Genomic DNA, 27,359 nt, shown 5'->3' on the forward strand with positions numbered 1-27,359 from the left:
ACACCTTTAGCGGCGACACCAAGCAATAGCGGCGACATGTAATTGACGCGTTACATGTCGCCGCTATTGCTTGGTATGAATAAAATGCTAAAGTTGTATGGAAAATGGGATATGATGATGATGTGATAAGCCATTAAACTAGAACATAATGATATTTAAGAATCACATACTAGCAATTTGTATATTTTTCTGCATTTTACCAAATGATACAATATTTCAAGCCGGTGTGAGCTCAAATCAAGATTCTAAATCCTATATCTGGTCAGTGATCAAGGTCAAGATGGGGCTGCGTATGTCTTCGGTCTCCATGTTGATTTTTTGGCACTGAGTATTCGTTCTTGGTTCTTGGAAGGAATTAAATGGACCTTCCAGTGTAGTGTCTTCAACAAATTTTTGATTTCCCCTATGGTGGTGGATTCATCGCGGATAATCAGTTTCCCTCCTGGCCTCACGATTCTATCTACCTCTGCGATCACAGGTGTAATCTTGCATCTGCAAGCATGCATCATATCAAACATATATAATCACCGGATCACCAGTTCATGTCTATATATGTCTGTACAGAGACTTTATTAACTAGAGTCACCTCTTTTGCAAGTTGGAAAACAAGTAATCTGCATGAAGAAGATCGTATGTCCGAGGATATGTGCTAAAAGATTCACACCAGTCATGGTAAACCCCAAAAAGACCCCTCTCATATATGATCGGAAGTGTATCAGGAGAATCTACGTTCACAACATTTAACACCCATAGTTTGAGGTCCTTCAACGCTGCAGCAAACCTACACATTGAAAGTCGATTAATAGTGATCAATATATGTTTATACCCGTTTGAAATGAAGAGACTTATCATTGTTACATGACAATTGATGAAGAAGAATATCTGCTTCAATACTTACCCCCCATATACGGCTCTCATGTCCATAACATTTCTTACATTCGACCAATCAATTTGTAAGCCACTCATATAAGTTTTGCTAACTACCCATTTCCAGCGTTCATAATCTGTTTCAAAATCTGTGGGAGTTGGTTTCTCAAGAACACCCATCGCCGTCTTCTCTAACCAGTATGGAGGTGTGTGAACTCGGGCAGGCCATTCTTCAGGCCATTGTGAACCTCGCTCTGTCTCATTAGTCGGCACCTTATGCATACATGTCTGCAGTGTTACATACCTGCCAATAACAATCCCTAATCAATTCACTTTGAAATATATATTGCTATTATATATTCCCATTACCCATCATTAACTACAACATATATGAGATGAGATTGATTGTCGTGCATGAGTTTTCTCAGTTTTATGTTGTTAGTATTTACCATGCCGCATTTGGGTCATCATCTGGATTACACATCGGAGGTTCTTGCATCTTTCTTTCATTATAACATTCATTTGATTCTGGTTTCTGATAGATAGCAACGCCAATTCCATTCAAAGCATCCTTCTTGATAGTAATAAGCTCCCAGCACATGGCCTCTGTTAGGGCAGACATCTCTGAATGAAAGATCTTGTGTATGTTAATTAGTTATATTAATTATAAAACTAATGATATTGGATTTAGTTTTCAAAAGATTAATCGAATGATACGTACCTTTCCATATCTGAACATCTTCTTCTTCGTTTTTCTTATAAACAGGTGTTGCTGACCAAACAAAATAACCTCCTGGGCGAAGCACACGATTGAGCTCCAAAAGAAGCCTACCACCTTCACAAAGAAACTAGCAACTTTAATTATTCTAACTGTTTTTCAACATGTATAAAGAAACATTTTAACAAGTTATGAAGAACTTTATATATTACCTTCTTTGTGCCAAGGTACTCTACATCGAGCACAATGGACAAGATCGAAAACATTGCTTGGAAATGGAAGGCGTTGAGTGCCCATGGTAGCTGAAATTGCGGGTATTCCTCTTTCTAGAGCAAACTGGATTTGAGCTTCGTGTTCATCTTTTGGTGCAAATGACATTGTAAGTACGTCTTTGTCGAAAAGATAACCTCCAAAACTTGCTACTCCACATCCCACATCCAATATTACTCTAGTATGCTTTCCCCATGCAATCTCAGGCACCATCTGTACGTACCCATAGAATATATGGTCAATATTTGATATTACCTTTTTATATTTTTGTTATTAACCCCTATGGAGTAATATTTTTACCTGCTGCACAAAATCAATATAATGCGTAGCACCATGGATGAACTGAGTTCCACCTCCAGGAAAAGTAAGGAATTCTCCAGTCACCTTCACCCAATTTTGATGACCTTTTACTTCTGCCAAGCCTTTGTGTGGTACATTATGGAACCATATCTGCGTTGTAAACCTTAAAACTCCTTAAGCGTTTTTGTAACTATTTATGCATGTAACACTAATATAATTAACATATAAAATAGTTTATAGTATATATAGTTCATGTACCTTATCTCTGCTTTGAGGCCATGAAATAGGCGTCTGGTAACCCTCTGGGAGAGGAACAAGACACGTTGGAGCCTCTTCAGGGCAATGCCTCTCTCGATGCTCGTAATGTTGTCTCCCATGTAACTTTTGTATGGCTTTCTCGTTATCCAAACAAGGAATGTAATCCGTTCCAGCAGTGACATTGCATAACTCCCACTTGAATTCAGATGTGTTTACATCATCTTCTGCTTCTTTTGATCTCCCGTTGTGGTTTGTAGATTGATCAGCTTGTGTTATCCATGCGTGCTTTGAATCCTTTGAATCGGTTATTATCTCGGAAGCTGTTGTTTCATATACGTTAGTATCTTTTTCGGGTGTTTTGGTGTTAATGGTGTTGGTTTCTATTTTGTCTTGTTCCATTTGTTCGCTCGTCTCTTGTGATTCTTGATTTCGAACTTGAGACTTTGTCTCTGTTGCTATGGAGTGGGATTCCATTTGCGTATCCTCATCGTGTTGTGCATGATCATCATTCACCTCTGATGATCTTTTTTCGTGTTCTTCGTCTTTTATATGGCGTTCTTGGTCGTTTTTCAAATTCTCTTTTTCATCACCTTCATTTGCGTCCTTTTGTTTGTTTTCTTGATTTTTCATATCGCTTTCTTCATGACCAATTCTTCCGTTTTGCTGATCTGCTTCATTCTCGATATTTTTGGCTGTTATGGTTTTCTCAGTATGTCGTTTGAAAGGAATCGTGTTTTGCGTATCTTCTGTTTCTTGTTTATGTTTCTCCTTTTTAACTTGTTTTGCCTCCTGTTTTCCCACGTCGTTTTCATTTACAGTCTCGACGTCGTCAACAACATTCTTGGTGATTTCACGTTCATGTTCAGTTTCCATTGATGCATTCCTTGTTTGGTCCATCAAATCATCATCCGATTTTATGGCGTCGCTTGGTAGATCACCTGGATTATCTTCGAAAACAGTTGCGGCAGGATTAGGGATCTTTCGCGGGAGATTTGTCTTGCGATGAGCGTTTTCAAAGACGGAATCTAAAGATGAAGCTGCCTTCTGTATGGGATACTTCTTTCGGGGTGAAACAAGGGTAGTAGAGGTCAACATCCATACACCAAAAACGCATACAAATACGAACACCAGCATTGTGGCTGTTACTGAACAAGAACCACCGTAAGATCTCTTGTTACCACGAGATTTTCCGACAGCCATAGTTGTCGAGTAGGAAAGGAATTGAAAGAAAGAAAGAAAATTCAGAAAGGTGTCTTGTGGAAATAGAAAATGAAGGAAACATTCTAAAAATATCTTAAGATCCAAAAAGCAAGGAGACTTCTTGTCACCTCTATGTCTTTCCTCCATTTTAGGTTATTTGTCCGAAGACGAGTTTATCTAGACACTAGACAAGTAGACATGCATTTACAAATCACAAGGTTCGGATCACTCGCCTCTTTGTTACATTCTATTTCAATCTCAACTAATATGCAATTGGGATGAAATGTATGGAGTTTAATGGATTATTTTTATTTTTTATAAAAGTTATAATTAGTACGTAATTTATTGAATGTCAACTAAGATTCCAAGTTAATTATTCAATCATTCCATTAAGTTTTGCATTGTGGATGCTATCATGAGCAATTGTAATATTTCTCAAATAATCGATAATTATTTTTAGCTAAGTTTCTATGATTTTTTTGCAGGTTTACCGTATAAGTACATTTTTTCCAGTTTTATCCTATAAATTTTCATGCAATATGTTCATTTTACATCCTTTACCTTTTTATATAGGTTTCTCCGTTGTCCCTCCACAAGCAAAGCCTTTAGTTTTCAAAGCTTTTATCACCAACTACGTACATAAGGTATTTTATAGTGGGTAGCATTATTTTTTTTAGGCGGTTAAATTACGATTTTTTTCATGAAACAATTTTTTAGTGTGACTTGTTGTGATCACATCATTAAATTACGATTTTTTGATGGTCTATTTTATAAAACGCAACATTATTTGGTGCTATATTTTGAAGAGTGCATCAATTAAAAACCTGGCTATATCCGTTTAGGGTTTCTGTAAACCCAATGATACTTCTTTTTGGTGGAGTTTCTTTGCAACATAAATGCGTAAAAACTCAAAAGATCATTAGTTGTTTCGATATCTTCACTAAAGGTACTTTTGATTTTGTTCTACCTATTTATTTAATAAATAACTAGTAAAAACCCCGCATTATGTTTTGGGTGAGAAACATTTTAGTGTTTCGGAAAATTATAACATACAAGTTTTATGATAGATGATTTGTTTTTTTTGTTAATTATTGGTTGTTTTCTAATTTTTTTTTCTACACACAATGAGGTAAAAAAAAAAGAGATAGATAATTCAGCCAGGAATTCGGGAGTTATCAAATGTTGGTACAAAAGACAAAAAAAAAAAGAAAATTTAGTATTTATAATTAGTCTTAGGGACTAAGAATGTCAAAGTGAACAAAACGGTTTGACAAAAGACTAAAATATATCAACTTTCGCTACGGGTCAAAAAAGTTGTTGTCGTGATTCAAATTTTACGGTACATATTTGTTATTAGATTGTTTTTTTAAACATACATATTTTCATTATATTTTTCAACATAAGGTGGTTTGTGTATAAAAGAAAAAAGTGTAGACAACATCTTATTAATTGGAAGATTTATGAAGAAAAAAGAAAAATATAAGGGTCATTTATGCAACTTTGAATTCAATAAGCCAATTCAACAAGAACAAATTACATGAATGGTCCCTGTGGTTTGAGTAATTTGCACGTTTGGTCTTTAACTTATTTTTTTAACTCGGAAGATCCTTGTGGTTTAGTTTTGTTTCGAACTTGGTCCCTAATCAACATAAAAAGACTGATCTATCCTTAATATTCTTTTTATTTTCTATTATATTATTTATCACTTTTAAATTAAAACAAAAAGAAAAATACCCATCGCCGCCCTCCTTCCCCTTTACGCCCAACAGATCGACTCTCTCCCTCTCAGACTACGTCTTCTCTTCTCCTCTCAATCGTCGATACAATCTTCCTCGGAATCGATGACCCGCCCGGCGATGACCGCAACCCACTTTGTCGACCTATTTCAAAAACTGGTTCGTCTTTCAAGCGATAATCACATCTCCCATAGTACCGACTCCAACAAGAAGAAGTAATATACTATGCAGGACCTAGCGTCCGACGACCTATTCAACTAACGATTCCTGGAACCCGACGTCCAACGAACAAATCTTAGATCTCGAGGTTGCCTTGGCTGTTTCCGACCAAACCCCCAGCTCCTTCCCCTTCATTTTCTTCCTACCATCACGCCCCATAAAACCATTGTGGTCGATTAGGGTTCAAAATAGCTGAAAAACCTAAAGAATATGTGATGTTCATGCTCCTATTACTGTTATACGAAATTGATTCCAGATATAATTAGTTGGGCTTCAAATCTAGAAAAAACTGTGACTATTTTGTGACTGATTAGGCTTCAAATCAAAAGAAATCGAAGTTGCATCAGGTTTTTTTGCTTCTGTGTGTAAGTGTGTGTTTGTTTATATAGTGTTTGATTTCTAGATTTGATTCTTTTGATTGGGTTTTTGGATTTGATTTCTTGAATAACTTTGATCTTGTGAATGGATTTTTGGTTCAACATTTTTTTTTGGATTTTAACATCGGTGGTGTTTTTCGATTTACAGAGATAGTGATGGTGGTTGTCGGAGGTTAGTGGTGATGGTGATCAGAGGTGGTTTACCGTGACAGAACACAATGAAGGGAAGGAGGGGTTGGATGGTTTGGTCTTTTAGTTTAAAGCACCAAAATATTTAACTCATTTTTTCAACATATTTATTAATATTTTTAATAATTAATAATGTAAAAAAGATAAAATAAATGAATAAGGGCAAATAAGTCTTTTTATGTTGATTAAGGACCAAGCCCGAAACAAAACTAAACTACAGGGACCTTCCGAGTTAAAAAAATAAGTCAGGGACCAAACATGCAAATTACCCTAAACCATAAGGACCATTCGTGTAATTTGTCCATTCAACAAAGAAGCATAGGTGCATGATAGCAAATCCAACTCCTTTAACTCCATTGGCCTAATTCCATTGGCCTGTGCAAGATAGTATACCCCATAATGTTTGAAGCCATCAAAACCACTTAGACTGGTAGGTGTGGGCAACGCTCACACCAGCGTTATTAGGAAAAAGACAAAAAAGAGGCGTTATAACATGTTATGGTGGTAACGGGGAGCAACGCGCAGACTAATAACACCTGATAACGGAAAAGGGGGCGGTGTTCACGTGTCATAACACCCAATAACGCCCCTTGGGGCGTTGCCCATCCCCACCTCTCTTAATGGGAAGAAAACCTGCGGCTACAAACCAGGCGGTAAGGGCTCAACTTGAAACTGTTATCTGTACATAAGCCCACATGCTTTTTAAGTTGTATAATAATTGTTTATTGTTATTTTTTAAATTGATTTTTATTGATTATTAACATGTTAAAATTTACGTAACTTGTTTGTTGAAAATCGATATATTTACATTCTTTGTTTGTTTATTTTAATTTTCAGATAAATCGTGATTATTGGATGTACAAAACTTCATGTTTTTCTGAATTTTATATAGAGGGTGTTCGAACTTTTATTAGGGTTGTCTAAGCAAATTGCGTGAATAAAGAAAGTGGATTGATTTGTTGTCCTTGTAATGTTTGTAAAAACTTTAAAACGTTTAATTGTGCCAAAGAAATAGAGTATCATTTGTTACAAAATGGTTTTGTGCCCAATTACACTTGTGGTCAAGACATGGAGAAACACCACTTGAATGTTGCACATCGACAAGCAATTTACATGTTAATAATAGTATATACAACAACGATTCATATGTTGATGCTGATGATTACCATTCAAATGACCCCAATGACAATTTCAATGAAATGTTTGATGATATGGAGGCTAATATGGGTGATGTTGAACAAGAAAAATTACAAGTCCTATTTGAAGAATCAAAAACACCGTTATATAGCGGTTCCAAATTTATGAAACTTAATTTTGTACTGAGGTTGATTAATTTAAGTCGAAAAACGGATGGAGTGAAAGGAGTTCGAAAAAGTTAATGTGTCCGATGGGATTGGAAGTTGAAAGAATAGATGCATGTCCAAATAATTGTATGTTGTATAGAAAGGAGTTCGAAAATAAACATAATTGTGTTTTATGCGGTGCATCGATGTATAAACAAAAAAAAAGATTCGGATGAAGTTGACGATGATGTAATAAAAAAATGGATAACCGGTTATAATGTTGTGGTATCTCCCTATTATACTGTTCTCTTTCTCCAGCCATGTTTTTCTTCTAAGGGGATGTTTATTTTTCATACGCACATTGATGAATAGTAAAGTTAGCTTATGTTTCTTTTTACCTAATATGGACAAAATAAGTAAATATGTTAACCCAAAAATCTTGGCTTAATTTATAACGAATGGTTGTATTAACAACTTGATTTTCTCATTTTCCATATACCAATTTTAAGTTACTTCAATTATTGTGGTTGTTTTATTTTTATAATCAGTTTAACATTTCATTATACAATATCATTATTTGTTTCATTAATTCACAAATAAAAAAATGTTTCATATATCTTAAATAATAATTTCATATATTTATTTGAATCAACGATTATAATTATACATAAGTAAGAAAATATAAATCTCTTAATTAATAATTCATTGAAAATAATTGATTAACAGTTATGAGTTTTACTATAAAAAATTATTTATTTTTATATTTGTAGTTCTTACGGACTATAACCTAGCATAATATATACTCTAGATATGTATTTTTTTTAATTATAAAATAAGTACTTTTACTGTTTTATATATATATATATATATATATATATATATATATATATATATATATATATGTTTGTGTGTGTATGTGTTATTTTTTTATGTATAAATATGTATCAAAATGTAATTTGTTGGTATATTTGCTAAGTTTTAAATTACAAATATGTTCTATATCTAACAAATATATAATTATATCTACTAATATTTATAAATAGATATAAATATATATCTTTACGTGTTTTATCAAATAAATATGTATTTTTATAAATAAAATTTTTTATAATAACCTCATTACGATTTAAAGTTGTTTAAATATGGTTTCATACATTTAAATATATATATATATATATATATATATATATATATATATATATATATATATAGAGAGAGAGAGAGAGAGAGAGAGAGAGAGAAAGAGAGAGAGGTAGGTTCAAATGTGGATCAACAAATATTGTGTGGATGTAGGGATTAATATGGGTCAAGTATTATTTAATTTTAATAAATAATTAGTTAAATCATCTACCCTTTAATTTAGGCAAATTACTTTATTTAAAACCCTATTGCCTCTTCATTCGACACCCACAAAATCGTATCCCTCCCGCTTCCATCGACCTTCGGCCCCATCATACGACCTTGAGTCATCATCGCCTTCAACCGTTAGATTTAGGGTATACAATCACCGTCATTATCATCTTTATCGGCGTGTTGGTAACACCAAGGAAGAACTGGTGAGCAACAGTGCTTGCTAGGTTTGCTATCCGGCGAGTTGTACCAACCATCAGATCAGAGGTTTCTCCAAGCAGTCCATATTCATCATCGCTTCACCTTCACGTCGTCGCCTGTCACCGTAAGCCCTTGAGTTCGTCGTCGATCCTCACTACAGTGTTCGTCGTCGACTCTTTAGTCCTCGACCCTTTCTACCCCTTCATCTGTTCATCAGCAACAAACGGATTCCATGTAGAGTTGGGAAAACCCAAAATTTATTTCATCTCCTTCCGTGGTTGAATGAAGAACCTCGCCCCTTTCCTTGTACTCAATTTCTCCTTTAAAGAAGCCTTACAAAGTTGGATTATACTAATCATTCTCTCTGTTCATTTCTTGATATTGACAGGTAAAGCCATCAATTTTAATTTCTTGTCGTTGCGTTCTTCATTGGGTTTAAAGAAGCAACTCTGTCACGTTTCATGTATTTTTTTCTGCGATAACCCTGTTTCCTTCTTTAATCGTGTTTTAAGCGTTCAATTCAGTTGTTGTGGGTTTTGTTGTAATGTTTTTCAATTGTTTGAAATATGCAGAAAGCAATCAGAGTGCAGATATGGCTAAATGCTCGTTCAAGCTTGAACACCCATTGGGTATTGTGCCTTTAATCATAATTTCCTTTCTTTTGAGGTTTTCCTATTTCATTCTTGATCATTAGATAAGAATATTTGTTTAATTGGGTGTTTCGATGTCTGTTTTCTAAACGATTATTGCATCAAGATGTGCAATTAGATAATAAGATCAATTGCTAAACCTAAATTTCTCCTTTTTGTTTATGTAGAGAAGAGGAAATCGGAATCCTCTCGCATCAGAGAGAAATATCCTGATAGAGTTTCACCATTGAACACCTTAAAAATGGATTAAATGTAAATGAAAAGAAAGTTCAAGTGATGTTAGGTTAATTGTGTTGGTTAAATAGAAGGATTGTCAAAGCACATTACCTCTAAACTTATTTAGATGTAATTTAGGTTGATTATGACAACTGCTACTTTCTACTCTTTAATATTCTCCAACTCATCTATCCACCTATTTTGATGCTTGACCAATAAACACAAGACCTGTACAATGTGAACGTTATATTATGATTTCAATACTAAAAAGAGAAAAAGAAAAAGAAAAATACAATTAGAAGAAAAGACAAATGCTTTTGATGCAATTATATATGTAAAACAATTATGTATTATTAGGGTGTGTTTCTTTTTAACTATTTGGTGCGTTGTCTTCATAGGTGTGGCCATCTGCTTGTTGTTCTTCTACAACCGTGTTTGGCTGAACTTGAACATTTTCAACTATTTCATTAAGGTCCTGATGGGCAGTATTATTCTGATCAATCTCACCATGTTGATTATGATTAGGCAAAGGGGAATCATACACTAGACTGTTATACATGATCAGGTCGAGCTTTACGATGTTGAAAGCTTAAAAGAAGTTAGGAATATTAATTGTTCACTTTCACAACTCGGGTATGACATATGATTTATATTATGTTTTGTTGATTTCATTTCTATTGATCTTTTCTAAAATTCATTTATGTTTGACAATTGTAGAATCTTAAATAACATTCTAGCAGAGGTTTCCCAAATAGTAAAGCAAAGGCACATCCCTTATAGAGACTCGAAGCTGACATTTTTGTCGTATGAATCTCTTGGTGGTAATGCAAAACTTGCCATGGTCTGTTCCATTTCACCTGTAGAAAGGTAACAATAACATGACATTTTCTTTTTGATCCTTTTACTTATGTGTGTGTTTTAATTTTTTTATAATTTAATGAAACAACTGTAAGAGTGAGACTCTTAGTACATTGAGCTTTTCCAAACATGCAAAAGCTATCATGAACAAGGAAGTTGTTAATGAATAACTACAGGAGGATGTGAAGACACTACATGAAGCCATTCGACAATTAAAGGTACAAACAAGTTCTATTCTTTTTGTCATTTAGATTTTTTCAAAATTGAGTTTGAGCAAGTGAAACTTCATACAAGGAGTTGTTCATTGGGGATGACAAGATCATATACATGGCTAGTGTAGATATATGGATGCAGAGGGGAAAAAAGATAAGAAATAAGGATTTGTAGTTTTCATCTTCAACTAAGGTACATTCTTGCATTTAATTTTAATATATGTTGGTCAATTGTTGTAAGAATAACTTGTGTAGTAATTAATTTCCTAGTGGGAATAATCAATTACAAATCATATGTGATTTGTGTGAATTGGCATAATATTTTAGTAATTAATTAGAAGCAAGATTATAAGTGTAAATTGATTCATATGTAAATCACAAGTGAATCACATGTAATTCACATGTAAATCACAATTGAATCACATATGAATTATATGTGATTTGCATGTAAATCACAGGTAATTCACATATAAATCACAAATGAATCACATATGAATTACATGTGATTCACATGTAAATCACAAGTGAATCACATATAAATTACGTTTATTTGCACACATGCATTTTGTGTGAGTGTTCTTTGTTAATTATTTTTTTAAAATTTTCCTATGAATTTCACAATTAAATCTTAAAAGATACAATCATGTGTGAATTTCACATTATATAATCATATGTGAATATTACATGATATAATCATATGTGAATCTTACATGATATATACATATGCATTTTTGTGGGTGTTCTTGCGTATTAATCAATTTTTTTAATTTTCTTGTAGATATGGAAGAATTTGTGGAAAATATTGAAGAGATGAAAAGTGATAAATTGAGGAAAATATGGAAATCTTGACATGAAGACATGAAAACAAGACATGAAAACGCTTTAATATTTTGTAGCATTTTTTGTTTTTTATATTTTATTTTGTATCGAATAAAATACTTGTACTATTACGTTTATAGACTAGTAATAAAAATGGGTTTTTTTATGATTTACTTATGAATATTATAGCATAAGAAATATCCATATATGCACTTGAAAAAATATGCACATATGCACCAAAAACATTGATTTGTTTTGTTAAACAAATATAGTTTTTTTAAATCAATTTTTTTTTAATTTGTTGATTTTTAAAAATATGCAGTTTAAAAAAATATATATTTTTCAATTTTTTTTAAAAAAGCATGTTTTCTAAAAAAAATTAAAAGGTCTGTATTTTTTTCAAAAATAATTTTTTTTAAATCCAAAAAGTTGATTTATTATGTTAATTCTTAGACCTTTTACTAATATTTTCAATAACACAAAAAATTAAACATTAAATGAGATTGGTAAGATGACAATCATGCCCTTAATAAGTTAATTTTATTCTAACGCTCCACTTTTAGTTCTCGTGTTCTCGGGAAACTATGAGTTCTCAAAGGATCTCACCCCTATATATATATATATATATATATATATATATATATATATATATATATATATATATATATTCACACACACGAATGATAGGTAAAAGTACTTGTTTATATAAAAAAAAAATTAAAAATAACATATATCATGAATATACGTTGTATATACTTTTAAAACATTATAGGCTTAAGAACAATAACCGGTTGGTTACTGTTCATCGACTTATGGCTTGAAATCGGCTCACTGTTCTTCTCTTTCAATAGCTGTTTTCCACTGCCATCTCACCCACTATATGTTTACTTTGATCAATAATCCCCACCCCATCTCAAATCCATCTTTCGTTCGTTTCACCCATATCACATACTCTCTATTATGCTCCCCAAATCCCTGTTGTTGCTCGCCTTAAACCATCGGCATTTGGGTTTTATCTGCAGTTTCATACCTTCAAGATTCTTTAAGGTATCTAGGTGTGATTTTTTTCATTCTTTTCTTGATTTGGATTCCATTCTGCTTATTTAATCATCGGGTTTCCATTATAGATAGAGAGATGGAGCTAATCGATTGCAGCCTCTGACTCCTGCGTAAGGAAGTAAAGGGACAACAACTAAACCACCTGACTCAGGCATTGACACAACTTAAAGACGGATATGAAACATCGAGAAAACTTCTTAGACCAATCTATACTCCAGGTCTGCTTTAAATACATGTATATCTTATCATTCATTCATGGTAATGTAATTGCTATTTCTAGTGTATCTTATGAAAGAAATCAGCTTCATTGACATTGCTTCTGAGTAAAAAACTTCTTACCCTCTGTTAAACCTCTCCATAAAAAACCTCTTGGCCACACAGGATTCAAGAAGTCGTTTAGGATATTTTTTCATCAGGTTTATATTTTTTGTGGTGATGTATTCTCCTTCATTGAGAAGTAATGGTAAATCATTGTTTTAATCTAGGGTTTTTGTTTCCTAATTATCTTCATTAATACTGTTCTTTTTGGGGATCTTTAGCATTACCTTTTGTTTTCTTTTATTTTGAATCTCATTTATGCTATCTGAGTTATGTAAGATTTTTCATTAAGGTGTTTAAACTTGAAAACATGTTCTCAAGTATCTTTTATTCCATAGTATTTGAGGGGTCATTATGCAATGATGAGAGATCAGGGAGAAGAGAAAAAAAAATCTGATTTTAAAAATTCAAATGATGAAAGGAGGACAAAGATCGATTCACTGAAAAAGAGAGCATTAAATGCATCAACCAAGTTCAAACATTCTCTCAAGAAAATGAGCATTAGAAGAAAAACTGATAGACGATTCAACTGTGTCTCAATTGAAAATATTCGAGATGCTGAGGAGCTAAGAGTTGTTGATATACTTAGACAATCACTCCTTTTGGATGAATTGTTGGCAGAAAAATATGATGATTGTTATATGATGTTGAGGTATTATAGGTTCTCCAGTTCTGTTTGACTTTAAAACTTTGAAATAATTTCAATTTGTGTAATTTTTTATAGAGTTGGTTGAACATGCGAGTGGAAATGATATCTTTACAAATGGATGAATGTGTTTCAAATGTATCTCATGGAATTGATACTTATAATATCATATAGCCTCAATTTGACCTTTTTATAGGATTGATTTTTTAAGTCTACACACATAATTTTTAGGTTTTTGCTATCAATTTTGAAACTACGTATGTTTTTCCTTCTTCTTCTTCAAGTTCAGAATCAACAAGGAAGCACAAACAAGATGGAGGTAAAATCAGACATATTTGCTTTGCTCACTGGGACTAACTTCGGTATAATTAGGCCTAATTTTACGTTCACTGATTATCCCTAATATATTTGCATCCTTTAATGAATTGTTGCACCTATAGGAACTGTTGGAGATCAACTAGGGCAACTTTTTAAAATATGGTATACAATATATTATAGATATTTGGTGTTGATATTTATGGAAGATAAAATATTCCATGTCTGACGAGATCTGATTTATAAAATTCCGATATACATTTTACTAAAATAAGTAATTCATCCTACTTTTCATAGGACCATTATTCATTCCATATTATCTTCTAATAATTTGTGGAGTGTAGACATACAGAGCTCTTTTTGGATCCATTGTTTGAGGATGCGATATTGAACTAATGGTCGTTATGTGGCATTTAGGTTACTATATTGGTGGATTTGGGCTTGGAGATAGTATTGATGAATGATATACACTTTTGCGTACTGTTACAGTACTATATTCTAACTGTTATTAGAAACACACCAAAAAAGTTTTAATTCTTTTAAATCTACATTGATATACACTTTTGCGTACTGTTACAATACAATGTTGTAACGTAAAGAAAATAAAGTAGAATTCTATTATAAATAAGAAAGTAGAATTCTTATAACGAAATTTGATGATTTTTTCTTTGGAACCCAAATTTTCTTCATTGATTTCGGCTTCAAAACGACATTTGAAGAATTATGATTAGAAACCCAAATTTTCTTGTTTTTGATCTTCTTTTTCTTTTTCTTTTCATCTTTTTGGATCTTGAAGATTTGAATTCAAAAACAACTTCATCCTTCACAACTTGAACTTTGCATCTTTGCATCAAATCTTTTGGAGTTTGATACATTTGAACTTCTTGGACTTTAAGGCTTTCTATAAAGCACCATTCCTTCAAACGAATCACAAGAATACAAACAATCATCGGTTTGAACTCCAATTAAAAAAAAAACTTTCTCAATTTCATGAGAATCACATTGAATTCCCTTGTCTTGAACATCATGAACATCATGAACAAGATGAACTTCTTCAAGAACATCTTCAACAAATTCAAGAGCATGAATATCCCTTGGATCTTCAATCAAAGAAACATATTGCTTTCTGAACAATTCTTTTTTCTCTTCCCTCATTTTTATTTCCATACCAGACTAACATATCCATTGTTATATCAACCAGATTTTGGATCTTACAAAGAGGTTGAAAGATAAATTTTCCATAATCATCTTTCTTGTTCCCATAAGAAATCAAAGTATTCCATGTAATCAATCCACCTTTCAATAATAATCCATAATATTGTTCTTCATTGACTTTGTACTTGACATATTCAATCATTACGATCCCATAATCATAATCCAAACACACCATCTTTGATCAATTAACAAAAAGATCACAAGAACTTGGATATTTCTAGAGTGAGAAAGTGAATGTGAAAGAAATCTCTAGAGAGAGAAAGTGAATTCGAATGAACTTCTAGAGAGAGAAAGCAAAATTGATCAAAATTCTAGAGAGAGAAAGTGATTTTGACATGAATTCTAGAGAGAGAAAGCAAAAATAACATGAATTCTAGAGAGGGAAAATCGAATTTGAATCAAGATCAAAGAACAATTCGATTTATAGAACCAAAAATACTCTAAAAAATGAAGAACTTACAACAATTTATGATTCACCAAATCATGTTGTCATCATGGATCAATTTCTTGAAAACTTCAAGCACCTGCTCTGATACCAATTTTAGTGACCCCATTATGATGACGAATGCGGAAATGTAAAGATTAAGTGAATCAATCAACCACGAAGAACACAAAGAGTAAATAATTCGTTTAAGCTCTCATTAATCTAGTAAGCTATTACAAAGTGGGTCTTGTAATAATTCTCTCGCTAGATTAATCTCACAAATGGTTCTTACATAAAATAGGAGTCACTCACTTCTTATTTATAGGAAAGGCTAAAATCATTACACATCTAAAGAGGGTAAGTCACATCGAAGGAGAACTTTGCACCCTAACAAGATATACATTTCATTAAAATCAGTAATTCATCCTACTTTTCATAGGATCGTTATTCATTCCATATTATCTTCTAATAATTTGTGGAGTGTTGACAAATGGAGCTCTTTTTGGATCCATTCTTCGAGGATGCAGTATTGAAGTAATGGTCGTTATGTGGCATTTAGGTTACTATATTGGTGGTTTGGGGTTGGAGATAGTGTTGATGAATGATCTACATTTTCGCATGTTATTACGGTACTATATTCTAACAGTTATTAGAAACACACCAAAAAAATTTAATTTTTTAAATCTACATTGATATAGCGTTGCTTTTTATCTCTTTCTAAAAATCTAGAAATATATTTCATTGAAATTTAATGGTTTTTTTAAACTAGCAGGATGTAGCAATGCATTTTTAATAAACTTTTACATATTTATAGGCTTATAGCAATATTCTGGATGCCTTTCTCAAAGTACAATGTTGTAATGTAAAGAAAAGAAAGTAGAATTCTATTATAAATAAGCAAGATAAAGTACATTGCTATTTCATGAATTTCTCCCTTATTTTGCTTCATTGGCTATCTTGAAGGTTCTTCATTAAAGGTAGCAATAGAAAACAAAGAGCAGTTGTTGGTGTTCTTAGATCAAATATTGGTTCGTTTGAAATATTTGAGGATTCATTACTCATTTTTTTTTGTTAAATGAAGCTTTTGATAGAACTGTGGTTATGCAGAGTTATTCTCATTCAGAGAAGGCCAATTTGTGAAATTTTGAGATTTGTCATCCTTGTCTTGCTCATGGATTTATGCAAAAGTACACTTGTCATGGATGCTAAACGTACTTGTACTTTTTTCCGATAATAGCAATATGTTGTCCATGATAGCATTGTACTTTCATTTGTTTATATCTAAATATAATTTGCTAATGATTACAACATCTACTTCTACTTTATTTTGTTTTTAAGCATTGTACTTTTAGAGTCAACCAATTACAACATCCTACTTTCGTTTTAGTTCTTTTTAAAGATTAGCAAAAAGAAAGAAACCGGCCTTACAGTGAAGCACTTGTTTTTTTACTAGTTATATTTAATGGGGATAATATGTATTGTAATAATAATTCTTGTTCAATGGTAAAGCTCTAACAGATATACGGATCTAGTAAATATATGGAGGGACTTGGCTTCAAATCTTGTGCACCTCGATTTTAGCTTTTGCTTTAAAATTGAGCATACCAAATTCATTTTCAACAAAAACCGCAAGTGATCCAAGACAAAAACTTATCTTTGTGAAGTTAGCTAAGATGTTTTCCTTGCATCTTAAACGTCCCGAGTTCAAATCTTAGGATAACTGTTTTCTTTAAATTTCATCTTTACGTGCTAACACATGAGATGGTAACCGTGAATAGAGGCCCGAAAACTTAATCTTAGGAGAATCGTTTTCTTTAGATTACATCTTAACGTGCTAACACATGATATGGTAACCATGAATAAAGGCCCATGACGAAATCATGGCTTACGAAACAACAATTGGTTTGTTCATCGGGTCCGGTCCAAGTGATTCTACTGGTTGGGTGGTTTTAAAAGATTGATTTTTCCCAAAATTTTATACAATTATCTTTATCTACATCGTCCTCCCTATTGGTCAAAGTATGATCTTGACTTTTTTTTAAACCTAAAAAAGAAGGTGTCAGTTCCTGGATCTTGGCATCGTCATAACTTCCTGTTCAAGGGTTGTTGATCGTAACACAGGTACCCCGAATTAGTTTTCTATACGCTTGTTCGTCATTTCAGATTATCGGATCTTAATTTGAATATGCTTGTTCGTGTTAGATCTTGTTCAAAAGAAACTGGAATTTCCCAATTTCGATATTTCGGGGTAAATGAGTTCACTTTTAGTTTGTTTCGTCGTGTAGATCGTTTGTCATGTAGATTTATGCCGAATTCTTGTTTCTTATGTGTTAATCATGATCAAAAACATTCTGCAACTGTCATTGTTGTTGCGATTACCGACTGCAGGTTTAAAACTCAATTGAGAAATGATAAATTGGAAAATCTGTACTTCGTTGATCATGGAAAATTAGGGCAATGTTCTTACACATGGTGCTAACTGTCAATTTTGTTGCCATTACTGGCTAGGTTTCTATATTTCACAAATTTAAGCTCGATTGAGAAATGATAAATTGGACAAATCGTAGTGATCTCGATATGACTAACTATAAGAATCATACTTTTGTGATGATGATGATGAGTTATAGTGTTGCTGATTAATGATGATATTGTTTGCACAAAAAGATGCTCAAATCAATTCACATATTACTGTGTGCAGATCTTGCAATGGAATTGGAATCAGATACAGAACACAACACAATGATGATCGATCACAAGATTCCAACACATAACATGCAAATTGATCCATCAAGATCTCGTTTTCCATGCTGCATTGTATGGACACCTCTTCCTGTTGTTTCATGGCTTCTTCCTTTTGTTGGTCATATTGGTATAGGCAGAGAAGATGGAGTCATTCTAGACTTTGCAGGACCTAACTTTGTGTGTGTAGATAACTTCACTTTTGGAGCTGTTACTCGTTACATTCAAATAAGTAAAGATAAGGTACACTCACTTCTAATTTGATCAAAACTAAATGAGGGCAAATTTGTAAAACATCATTTATATAAGTAACTTTATCAGAAAGAATACATAAAATAAAACACTCAGACATAACTTAATGGGTTAATGGCTTGATTCTTTTTGTTCTCATTAAGTCATGGGTAAATGATGTCTGGAGCACTTAAAAATTGTATGCACAAAGCTTGTTTCTTCTTTGAACTGAATAACATTAAATGACCATTTTACCCTTTGTCTAGAAATGATGATAAAGTAAATATATGTTGACTACAGTGTCAGTGCTCTATAGTTTATATATAACTCCATATCCTGCCACCATGTTTGTTATAAAAGTGCTGTACACACAGAGTTTGTGTTTCTTTTATGAATCTAAGGATAAATGACCGTTTTACCCTTTGTCTAGAAGTTAAAGAAGTAAACATACATTGACTACAATTCTCCGTAACCATGTTTTGCTGGATAAAGTGTACAGGCAAAGTTTGCTTCTTTTTTGAATGTTATGACTAAATGACCATTTTACCCTTCATCTTCTACGACAGGACTAAATGACCGTTTTACCCTTTTGACTAAAAACGATAAATAAAACTAAACATACGTTGACTACAGCATTCCATAACTCCGTATCTAATGGATAAAGTACTGTTATACACAAAGTTTGTTCTTTTTTTAACGTTAGGAGTAAATGACCATTTTACCCTTGATCTACAACAGTGCTCCATAACATCCCATCCAGCTACCATGTACAGAAGTGAACAAGAATACAAGCTAGTGGAGTCAGGAAGAAACCAACATGAACATACATGGGATGATTTTTTAAGAAAAAGCACACAAGAATATCAACATCACACATATAACATCTTAACTTGTAATTGTCACTCATTTGTGGCTAACAATTTGAACAGATTGGAGTTTCAAGGTGGAGGGTGGAATGTGGTGAATGTAGCAATAATGATTTTGATGAAAGGAAAATGGGTGAATATGAAATCTATGATTCAATCTTATTTGCCATTTGTGATTATATTTTTTGTGGGGATTATTTTTGGAGGAGTTAGTTTTGTTTGGTTTTTGGGATTGTTTGCATTTATTCTTGTTGGGTGGTATCTTTTGGGTACTTATTGTTTTAGAAATTTGATAAAGTTGTAGTAAGTTTTTTGGGTTATGTATCGATTTTGACTTTGATAGTAATCATTCAAGACTCATGTTTGTATAAAGAATGGTTGTTTTTATGTGGTAGGAAACATGGAAGTTATATATATATATATGTTGATTAAGTTCCTAAATTTTATTTTGTTGTTTCTTCTTTCATTATCTTTGACTTTGAATGTATTATTTTTGAAGCATTTTAAAAAAAAGAAAAATCTCATCAAAGAAGTTGGGATAAGACTTGCTTTTGAGCTTATGTCTCTAGTTCACCATGTTCATTATTTTTGCTAAACACAATTTCTTATTGCAAATGCTTTCATTTTTATGTTCATAATTTTCATGAATCGTTTAGATAAATGAAATATTTATTATTCCTATTCTAATTTTTTAATAAAAGAATATGTTTATTCTTCTTTTATCATGTTTCATCCTATTAAGCCTCTTAATTAATGTCATTTATTTGTCAACCTATTGATTCTCTATTTCAAATTTCAAATTACAAATTTCAAATTTTAAAATTTTCATTTTATTATATTAAATTAATAATATTAGAATCAAAATTAAAATAAAATTAATACCGATTATAAGGTCATGTATTTATTTAAATCAATGATTATAATTTTATATTACTAAAAAGTAATCTTTTAATTAATAAGACAAAACTGTAAATTTGGTCCCTGTGGTATTCAAAAAACTTTGGATAGGGTCCAAAAAGTTTTCAGCTTGCATGGAATGTCCAAAATCAAGGTTTTTCTGAGGTTTTGGTCTAAAAAAAACTTAAAAAGACAGTTATGCCCTTTTGATTTCTTTTTTCCTTTTTCTATAAGTATGTTAATGCTATTATGATTTAAAAAAAAAAGAAAAAAAAATTTCCACTCCCACCCCCACCATACTCTCTCTCTCTCTCTCTCTCTCTGACTCTTTCTCTCTCTTTCTCTTTCTCTTTCTTTTTCCATCTTCTTCTTCCTCATTTATTAAATCAGGAAAAAAACCCAAATTTTTTACTACTTGGCTACCAGATTATACGCATCTGATTTCTTTCTTCCTTCTCAGTCTCACGCATCTGATTTCTTTTCTTTCTTCTTTTATGGTTTATAACTCACGCATACATTCTTTTCTTTTTCAGCTTCCTTCCCTTGGTATATCATACACACATGTAGTTTTCTTTCTTGATCTCGTACCCTCTTTCCATGTAGATTTCTTTCAGTTGCAGCTCAATAGAAATGGTTTTTCAGGATCGATCCCAATAGAGCACGAGATGTTACCTAAGAAGTCAAGCTCGCCGGTCACCGCCCATAACCCTTCGCCGCCCACAACCACTAGTGAGATAGAGACCGATATGGAGGACCCCCTGAAATCGGATTTAGTTTTCCAACTGATTAACAATGAGAGAAACCCATTTCACCTAAAATCGGATTTGGTCGAATTCTATGTCCGATTTCACCTGGATTCTCATTGATTTTACTGTGTGTATGTGTGTGTTTTTTCATTTCTGGGAATCGACTTGTGTGTAGGTGTTAATCCCAGAAATTGATTTGTGTGTGGGTGTTTCAACGAGATTCAAAAACGGATTTTGCATTCCCGATAGTGAAACATAAACAGAAACATAACCAAATCTATGAGTGTATTTGTTTTATGTTTTGTGTTCTTTTTTTTTTGAAGAACCCTAGAAAATATGGAGTTTGTATGTATGTGTTCTTGAGTTTTGACAAATACACCGAGATATATATATATATATATATATATATATATATATATATATATATATATATATATAGAGAGAGAGAGAGAGAGAGAGAGAAAGAGAGAGAGAGAGAGCGGTTGGGTGAAATTTTATTTTTTATTTTTTATTTTTTATTTTTTATTTTTTAATTTTTAATTTTTAATTTTTATTATTTAAATACCAAAATAAATAAAGAAAATAGAAAAAAGAAATGAAAAGGGTAAAATGGACTTTTCAAGTGTATCAAGGACCAAAAGCCCAGAAAAACCTTGATTTTGGACCTTCCATGCAAGCTGAAAACTTTTTGGACTCTATCCAAAGTTTTTTCAATACCACAGGGACCAAATTTGCAGTTTTGTCAATTAATAATTTATTTAAGATAATTGATTAATAATTTTGAATTTTTGTTATGAAATGTTAATTAATTTTTTAAATGTGGTTCTCACGTGTTATAAACTAGTATTAAAATAATTGTATAGGTATTCTAAAAATTGAAACCAAATGACAAAATCTACATGAATGCCACATGCTAGATAGACGCCAAATCAGTAAGGGAACTAGTTATCATTTCCGGTAAAGATCAAACTCTCGGTCGAGTTATTCTTTAAATGTATTTTAGTTAAAATTTTTTATAGATAATACATATGTTAAATCTAATTGTAGAAGTTAAATAATAATAATAATAATAATAATAATAATAATAATAATAATAATATGCTTTTTTAAATAATTTTTAATGTAGTATTGTATGTATTGTATAATAACGAGGGTATGTTTGTCGCACTTCAATATATATATATATATATATATATATATATATATATATATATATATATATATATATATATATATATATATTGTTGTGATATGTCATCGGGACTTAACGTCGTTACTAGATGTCTTGATTGTGTTAAGCCTGGAAATCACAACAAAGAAAGAATTGACGTCAGTCGTCGTCTGGGAGGGGATCCCGGAACGAAACTCTGACGGTCTAGTCAGTATCTAGACAAGAAACTAAGGGTTTAACTTAAGATACAGACGATCCCTTCTCTTGGTGAAGAAGGGTTCTTTATATACTTTCGGTCATGGGGACAGACCCCCCGACAATGGCTTTTTGTCCTTTCTAAGCCAACAGGACGTGGAGGTGTCCTATTGGTGTATCGTACTCCACTAGCGGTTGCTCGCTATTAGTGCAGAAGTACCATAGGGCAGAGTGTTGTGTGCTACACCTGTCACTCTGGGAAGCGTCTGGTACTATTTTGTCTTGCTGTAGACCGGAGCTTCTCGTTCTAGGCCTGATCTTGCCGCTAGGGCGCCGAGGCATAAGTGTGAGATCGCGGAGGCGAGGGCCTAAACCTAGTATTTTTCGGGCAGCGACCATTGACTGTTTATCCTTGGGTAACGGTCTCGTTATCTTTGACGTATTCCTAGTGGGATACGTTAACATATATATATATATATATATATATATATATATATATATATATATATATATATATATATATATTGTAGGTTCGATGATTGGATATAAACAAGTAAAAACAATATGATTATCACAAAGATGGTTTTCACTAAGAAAGGTTTTCACAAAGAGAATAGGGTGCACAAAGCGATCACAAAGATAATTAGGATTTAACCCTATTACATGAATATATACAAATCTATATTAGAGAATCCCTTTAATCAAGGGATTGATTCTAATCTAATCTAAATATGTAAACTGATCCTTATCACCAAGATATCAGATCTGTTATCTAAAATACAATAGAATACTATAATTACATATAATAGAAATACGACTGTACAAAACGTTACACGTTGACGCTGGGCTTCATACGCATTGGCGCTGCCACTAAAGTTGTCACTGACGCTGGTGATCAACGTGTGATAGTGTTTGGCTAATCAGATTTTAAGGTTCGACCTTACAATCTCCCCCAATTTGATCATGTCAAAACTAATTAATAAAGAATTAAATAATAAAAGAACCAACTACATCTTAAGTATAATGTTGAAAGCATCAATAAACAATGCCCTTTTTACAGCATCTATGAATGATAAGAAAGCAATAAACATAATTTTGTGTTGTCTCATTAGCATATCATGAGTTGCAGCGTAAACTATCAGTGAATCATCTGTTGCAGCGGAAGGATACGAGGGATGGTGATGTCTCCTGATAGCATGTTGTTGTACTATAGATCATGGACATGGTTTGCGGAGTCTCATCAACGTACACACTGCCTTTTTTTTTTAAATATAAAAGCAAAATAAATATAAAAGCAAAAAATTTAAACAAACGAAAATGAAATAAATTTAACAACTAGAAACAATTTAACTTAAATGTTAGCTAACTAATATTTTTGAAAACCAGATTTATTATTATTTAACAAAACTAATTAAAATATAAAATATTATTATTATTATTATTATTATTATCTAACTTAAAAGAAAACTAACTAAAAAAATAGTATTAACTAAAACTAATTAGAATTAAAAAAAAAACGAAATTATATATATCTAAAATGCATATCATCTTAAGTCACCAAACTCTCCTTATCTACTTGGTTTGGAATGAATCATGTGTGAGAAATGCCCTAAACTCAATCTATATATATATATATATATATATATATATATATCCTTCCTAATAAATGAAAATATTTTTGCCACTTGTCATCTTCTCCTTCATTTTGATACATGTCATTTTCTAGGATTTTTAAAATTATTATTTTCGACTTGTTATTCTTTTTGGGAATTTCAATTTTCTTAAAATAATTTTCCAAAAAATTCTAATGGGTTATATATATGTAAAGTTATCAATCTATTAATTTGATAATAAATTCTCATAAATGCTCCAAACAATTTGATTTCTTTCATAAATGCTCAAGAAGATTACGTTTTGTTACGCAAAAGCATTATTTTATAAAATATTTAATGTTTATATATATTCGTATTAAATTTTTATTTTTAAACAAATCCGTGTAATACACGGGTTTCACACCTAGTATATATATATATATATATATATATATATATATATATATATATGTGTGTGTGTGTGTGTGTGTGTGTGTGTGTGTGTGTGTGTGTGTGTGTGTGTGTGTGTGTGTGTGTCGTCTGATTTTAAAAACCGAATTATAAAATATAAAATAAAAAAGAATTAAAAACCGATTTTATATAGTCGTTTGAATTTATAATATCGTCCGATTTATAAAATGTTGTAATAATAATAATATTAAAATATAAAGTAAAAAATAATTAAAAACCAATTTTATATAGTCGTTCGAATTTTATAATGTCGTCTGAATTATAAAATTTTGTTCGAAACTTATAACAATAATAATAATAATAATATAAATTAAAAATAACAAAAAAAACAAATTAGAAAAAAAAAACAAAAAAAAAAGAACAAAAGACAAAAAAGAAAATAAAATGATGGAATTGGAAAAGATACTTATACAAAACTCCCATTTGAATACCTGCACTTTTCTTTTGACTTTTCTGAATTTTCAACATTTGTAAAAAATGCTTTTTTGATGTGACAAGTTAACATCAACCGAAACTTTCTAATTTTCTGTTGTTCTGAGTTTTTCAGACTTGAATCGTGATCATCCATTCTTGAAAGTAAACTAAAAAGAGCATTGTCATAAAAAATAACGGTTGATAATTATATGCCCAAAATGCCCTTTCTTTTGACATGTCATTGACTGCCATAACCAACCATTGCTATGTTGAAAATCCATTGAATTAAAATCAAGTGGAATATCGCTTTTGACTGATCATTGAGATGGAGTCTCTCCAATCAGGTCAGGTATCAAGTGAACTAGATAGTTGTAGGTATCTCGAAAAAGATGATGTATAGGGACGATATAGGAGGTTCGATGATGGAGATTAAATGGTGGAGATAATTAGTGGAGGTTCGATTATGAATATAAAAATATCATGAAAAACTTCTCAATCAGTGAGAACCTTCATGATCTTGAGTAAAGACCAGAAATGGTGGGAAATCATGCAAATCAGTGATTTCAACCAACATGAGAGATGATTAGAGAGTCTTGTTGCATTTGAATCAGAGTGAATGAAATTCAAACTATCCCTTAATGCCCTTGACTGTTACGCCAGTAGGAATTGAGACAACCATGCTTTGTTTAGTCCTGGTCCTGTAGCAATCCATTCTTTAATGTTCTTCACATCATTTTTTGATCAACTGACTTCCACCACTCTTCCTTTCTTCAATAACACTCGACATCACCCATTGTATGGTTGCTTTGGTTGATACTCAGGCTAGATCATGTTGAGTATTGTTTCTTGAATCAGCGTGAAAATGAAATGTGATCCTGGCTGTTTAAGCTTGCAATAGATCCTGAACATTCTTTCAAATTCAATCAAGATCAGCGTGAGAGTCATCTTGAACCAGAAGTTAGTGTGAAGACAAGCTGGCGACTTTTCTTTGTTAGTTGTATTGTTGCTGAAAGGAGAAACTGATTGCTTAAGTTGGTGATTGTGAGAGGTCACGCTGAGGGTTACGGTGGGATGCAGTGTGTGAGTTGATTCAGCAAGATCTTTATGTTTCTCTTTCTTTTATGTGTTGACTGCTTCAGCAGTGCATTTTGATATATAAACTATAAATAGACAATCCATACATTTATCTTTTACGAAATGGACTAAACCATCCCCACATGATGACCTGAACACTAACGTGAGAATCTAAACATTAAATTATCAGCTTGATACTAAAGTGATAAGAGGATGAAGCTTGAAGTAATAAGACTTTTCTTGAGGCTTGAAGGTGGCGTTGGAGGCATATAAAGCAAGATGACACAGGTGAAGCTCATGGAGCTGATGGAAGAAGTTGCAACTTGAACATTGGTCAGCGAGAGAAAAAATGATGCAGCTAGACACAAAGGTGGAAGGTGATGCACTGATGCTGCTTGCTTAAGCTATTGATCAGTGTGAGCTAGAATCCTTTGATTAGTCTTGTTGTGTATTGAAACGAGAAGGCAGAAAACCTTGTCATTTTCGTTTGGGAAAATGAATTATAAGCCCAACGAAGTTTCCAAACCGTTCAAAAAACCTTAATTATGTTTTTTCTGTTCAAGAAAAACCAACGAACTTAACCTTTTGTCTAAAAAAGCCCAACTAACTTACACTTTTCATATAGGGTCAATCGGCTAATGAAAGTCAACGAATAACATGGCTTATGACGTGTAATTAAATATCGGACAATGACTTGTAAGACGAACGAAGTTTCAAAACCGTTCACAAAACCTCAATCATGTTTTGTTTGTTGAAAAAAACCCAACGGATATACGCTTTTGTTCAATTCTCATTCGAGGCAACCATATTCATTAGGTATACAACTAGTTGACAAAAGACATGACATTATATTTAATGACATGAAATAAACAGATTAGAATTGCCCTTTATATATCGATTTAGGGCGTGGAGAAGAGAAAAACGAACGACGTCTGTGTTCGATCTCTTGTAATAGCTACTTCTTCTTCTTCCTCTCAATCGTTGATGTCCAACTCAAGATCTACAAAGAAGATATTTGATGATGCAAACTCTTGTGGATGTAGACGCCCTTCTCGGATTTGGAAATCTAGACAGAGATAATGTTTAGGGCTTGTTCGAACAGATGGGTAAGTGTAATTGAAAGCTTTATCATGTTCATTTTAATTAGTTTTTGTTTTTGAAAGAAACCAAACAAATAGATAGAATATGGACATGATAAAGCTTTCAATTACACTTACCTATCTGTTCGAACAAGCCTTGTTTCTCTAGATGATGTAGGAAAGT

The 27,359-nt window shown here is 32.2% G+C and overlaps 2 protein-coding genes across 3 annotated transcripts; one reads left to right on the top strand and one right to left on the bottom strand.

Annotated features, from left to right (window-relative positions):
• Positions 1-227: 227 nt before the first annotated feature.
• On the bottom strand, positions 228-3,625 carry LOC145162708 (putative methyltransferase PMT24). The gene is made up of 8 exons (XM_079081778.1): positions 2,414-3,625; positions 2,156-2,305; positions 1,798-2,068; positions 1,589-1,702; positions 1,317-1,491; positions 899-1,171; positions 587-781; positions 228-492 (listed from the first exon to the last, which is right to left on the bottom strand). Exons 1-8 carry the CDS (start codon positions 3,611-3,613, stop codon positions 276-278), a joined length of 2,595 nt encoding a protein of 864 aa, XP_078937904.1. The 5' UTR covers positions 3,614-3,625; the 3' UTR covers positions 228-275.
• A 13,793-nt stretch (positions 3,626-17,418) lies between these two features.
• Positions 17,419-19,977, top strand: LOC145166768 (protein RTE1-HOMOLOG-like). Of its 2 annotated transcripts, none has more exons than XM_079085809.1 (3): positions 17,419-17,821; positions 18,399-18,682; positions 19,409-19,977. In XM_079085809.1, exons 2-3 carry the CDS (start codon positions 18,407-18,409, stop codon positions 19,838-19,840), a joined length of 708 nt encoding a protein of 235 aa, XP_078941935.1. In that variant the 5' UTR covers positions 17,419-17,821; positions 18,399-18,406; the 3' UTR covers positions 19,841-19,977. The 2 variants fall into 2 exon arrangements, with proteins under 2 accessions (XP_078941935.1, XP_078941936.1); XM_079085810.1 differs by having other exon boundaries at positions 17,821-17,948.
• Positions 19,978-27,359: the final 7,382 nt, after the last annotated feature.

The sequence above is a fragment of the Lactuca virosa genome, chromosome 3 (genome assembly GCF_052849685.1).
Source record: "Lactuca virosa cultivar CGN04683 chromosome 3, Lactuca_virosa_CGN04683_v6, whole genome shotgun sequence".
NCBI classification, from domain to species: Eukaryota; Viridiplantae; Streptophyta; class Magnoliopsida; order Asterales; family Asteraceae; genus Lactuca; species Lactuca virosa.

Excerpts from the sequence above, each read along its gene's own strand:
- LOC145162708 (XM_079081778.1), bottom strand. The coding sequence starts at position 3,613 with ATGGCTGTCGGAAAATCTCGTGGTAACAAGAGATCTTACGGTGGTTCT. Across the intron at positions 2,069-2,155 it reads ATATTGATTTTGTGCAGCAG|ATGGTGCCTGAGATTGCATG; the intron begins GTAAAAATATTA and ends GGGTACGTACAG. Across the intron at positions 1,703-1,797 it reads AGTACCTTGGCACAAAGAAG|GTGGTAGGCTTCTTTTGGAG; the intron begins GTAATATATAAA and ends TTCTTTGTGAAG.
- LOC145166768 (XM_079085809.1), top strand. The coding sequence starts at position 18,407 with ATGGAATTGGAATCAGATACAGAACACAACACAATGATGATCGATCAC. Across the intron at positions 18,683-19,408 it reads TTCAAATAAGTAAAGATAAG|TGCTCCATAACATCCCATCC; the intron begins GTACACTCACTT and ends GATCTACAACAG.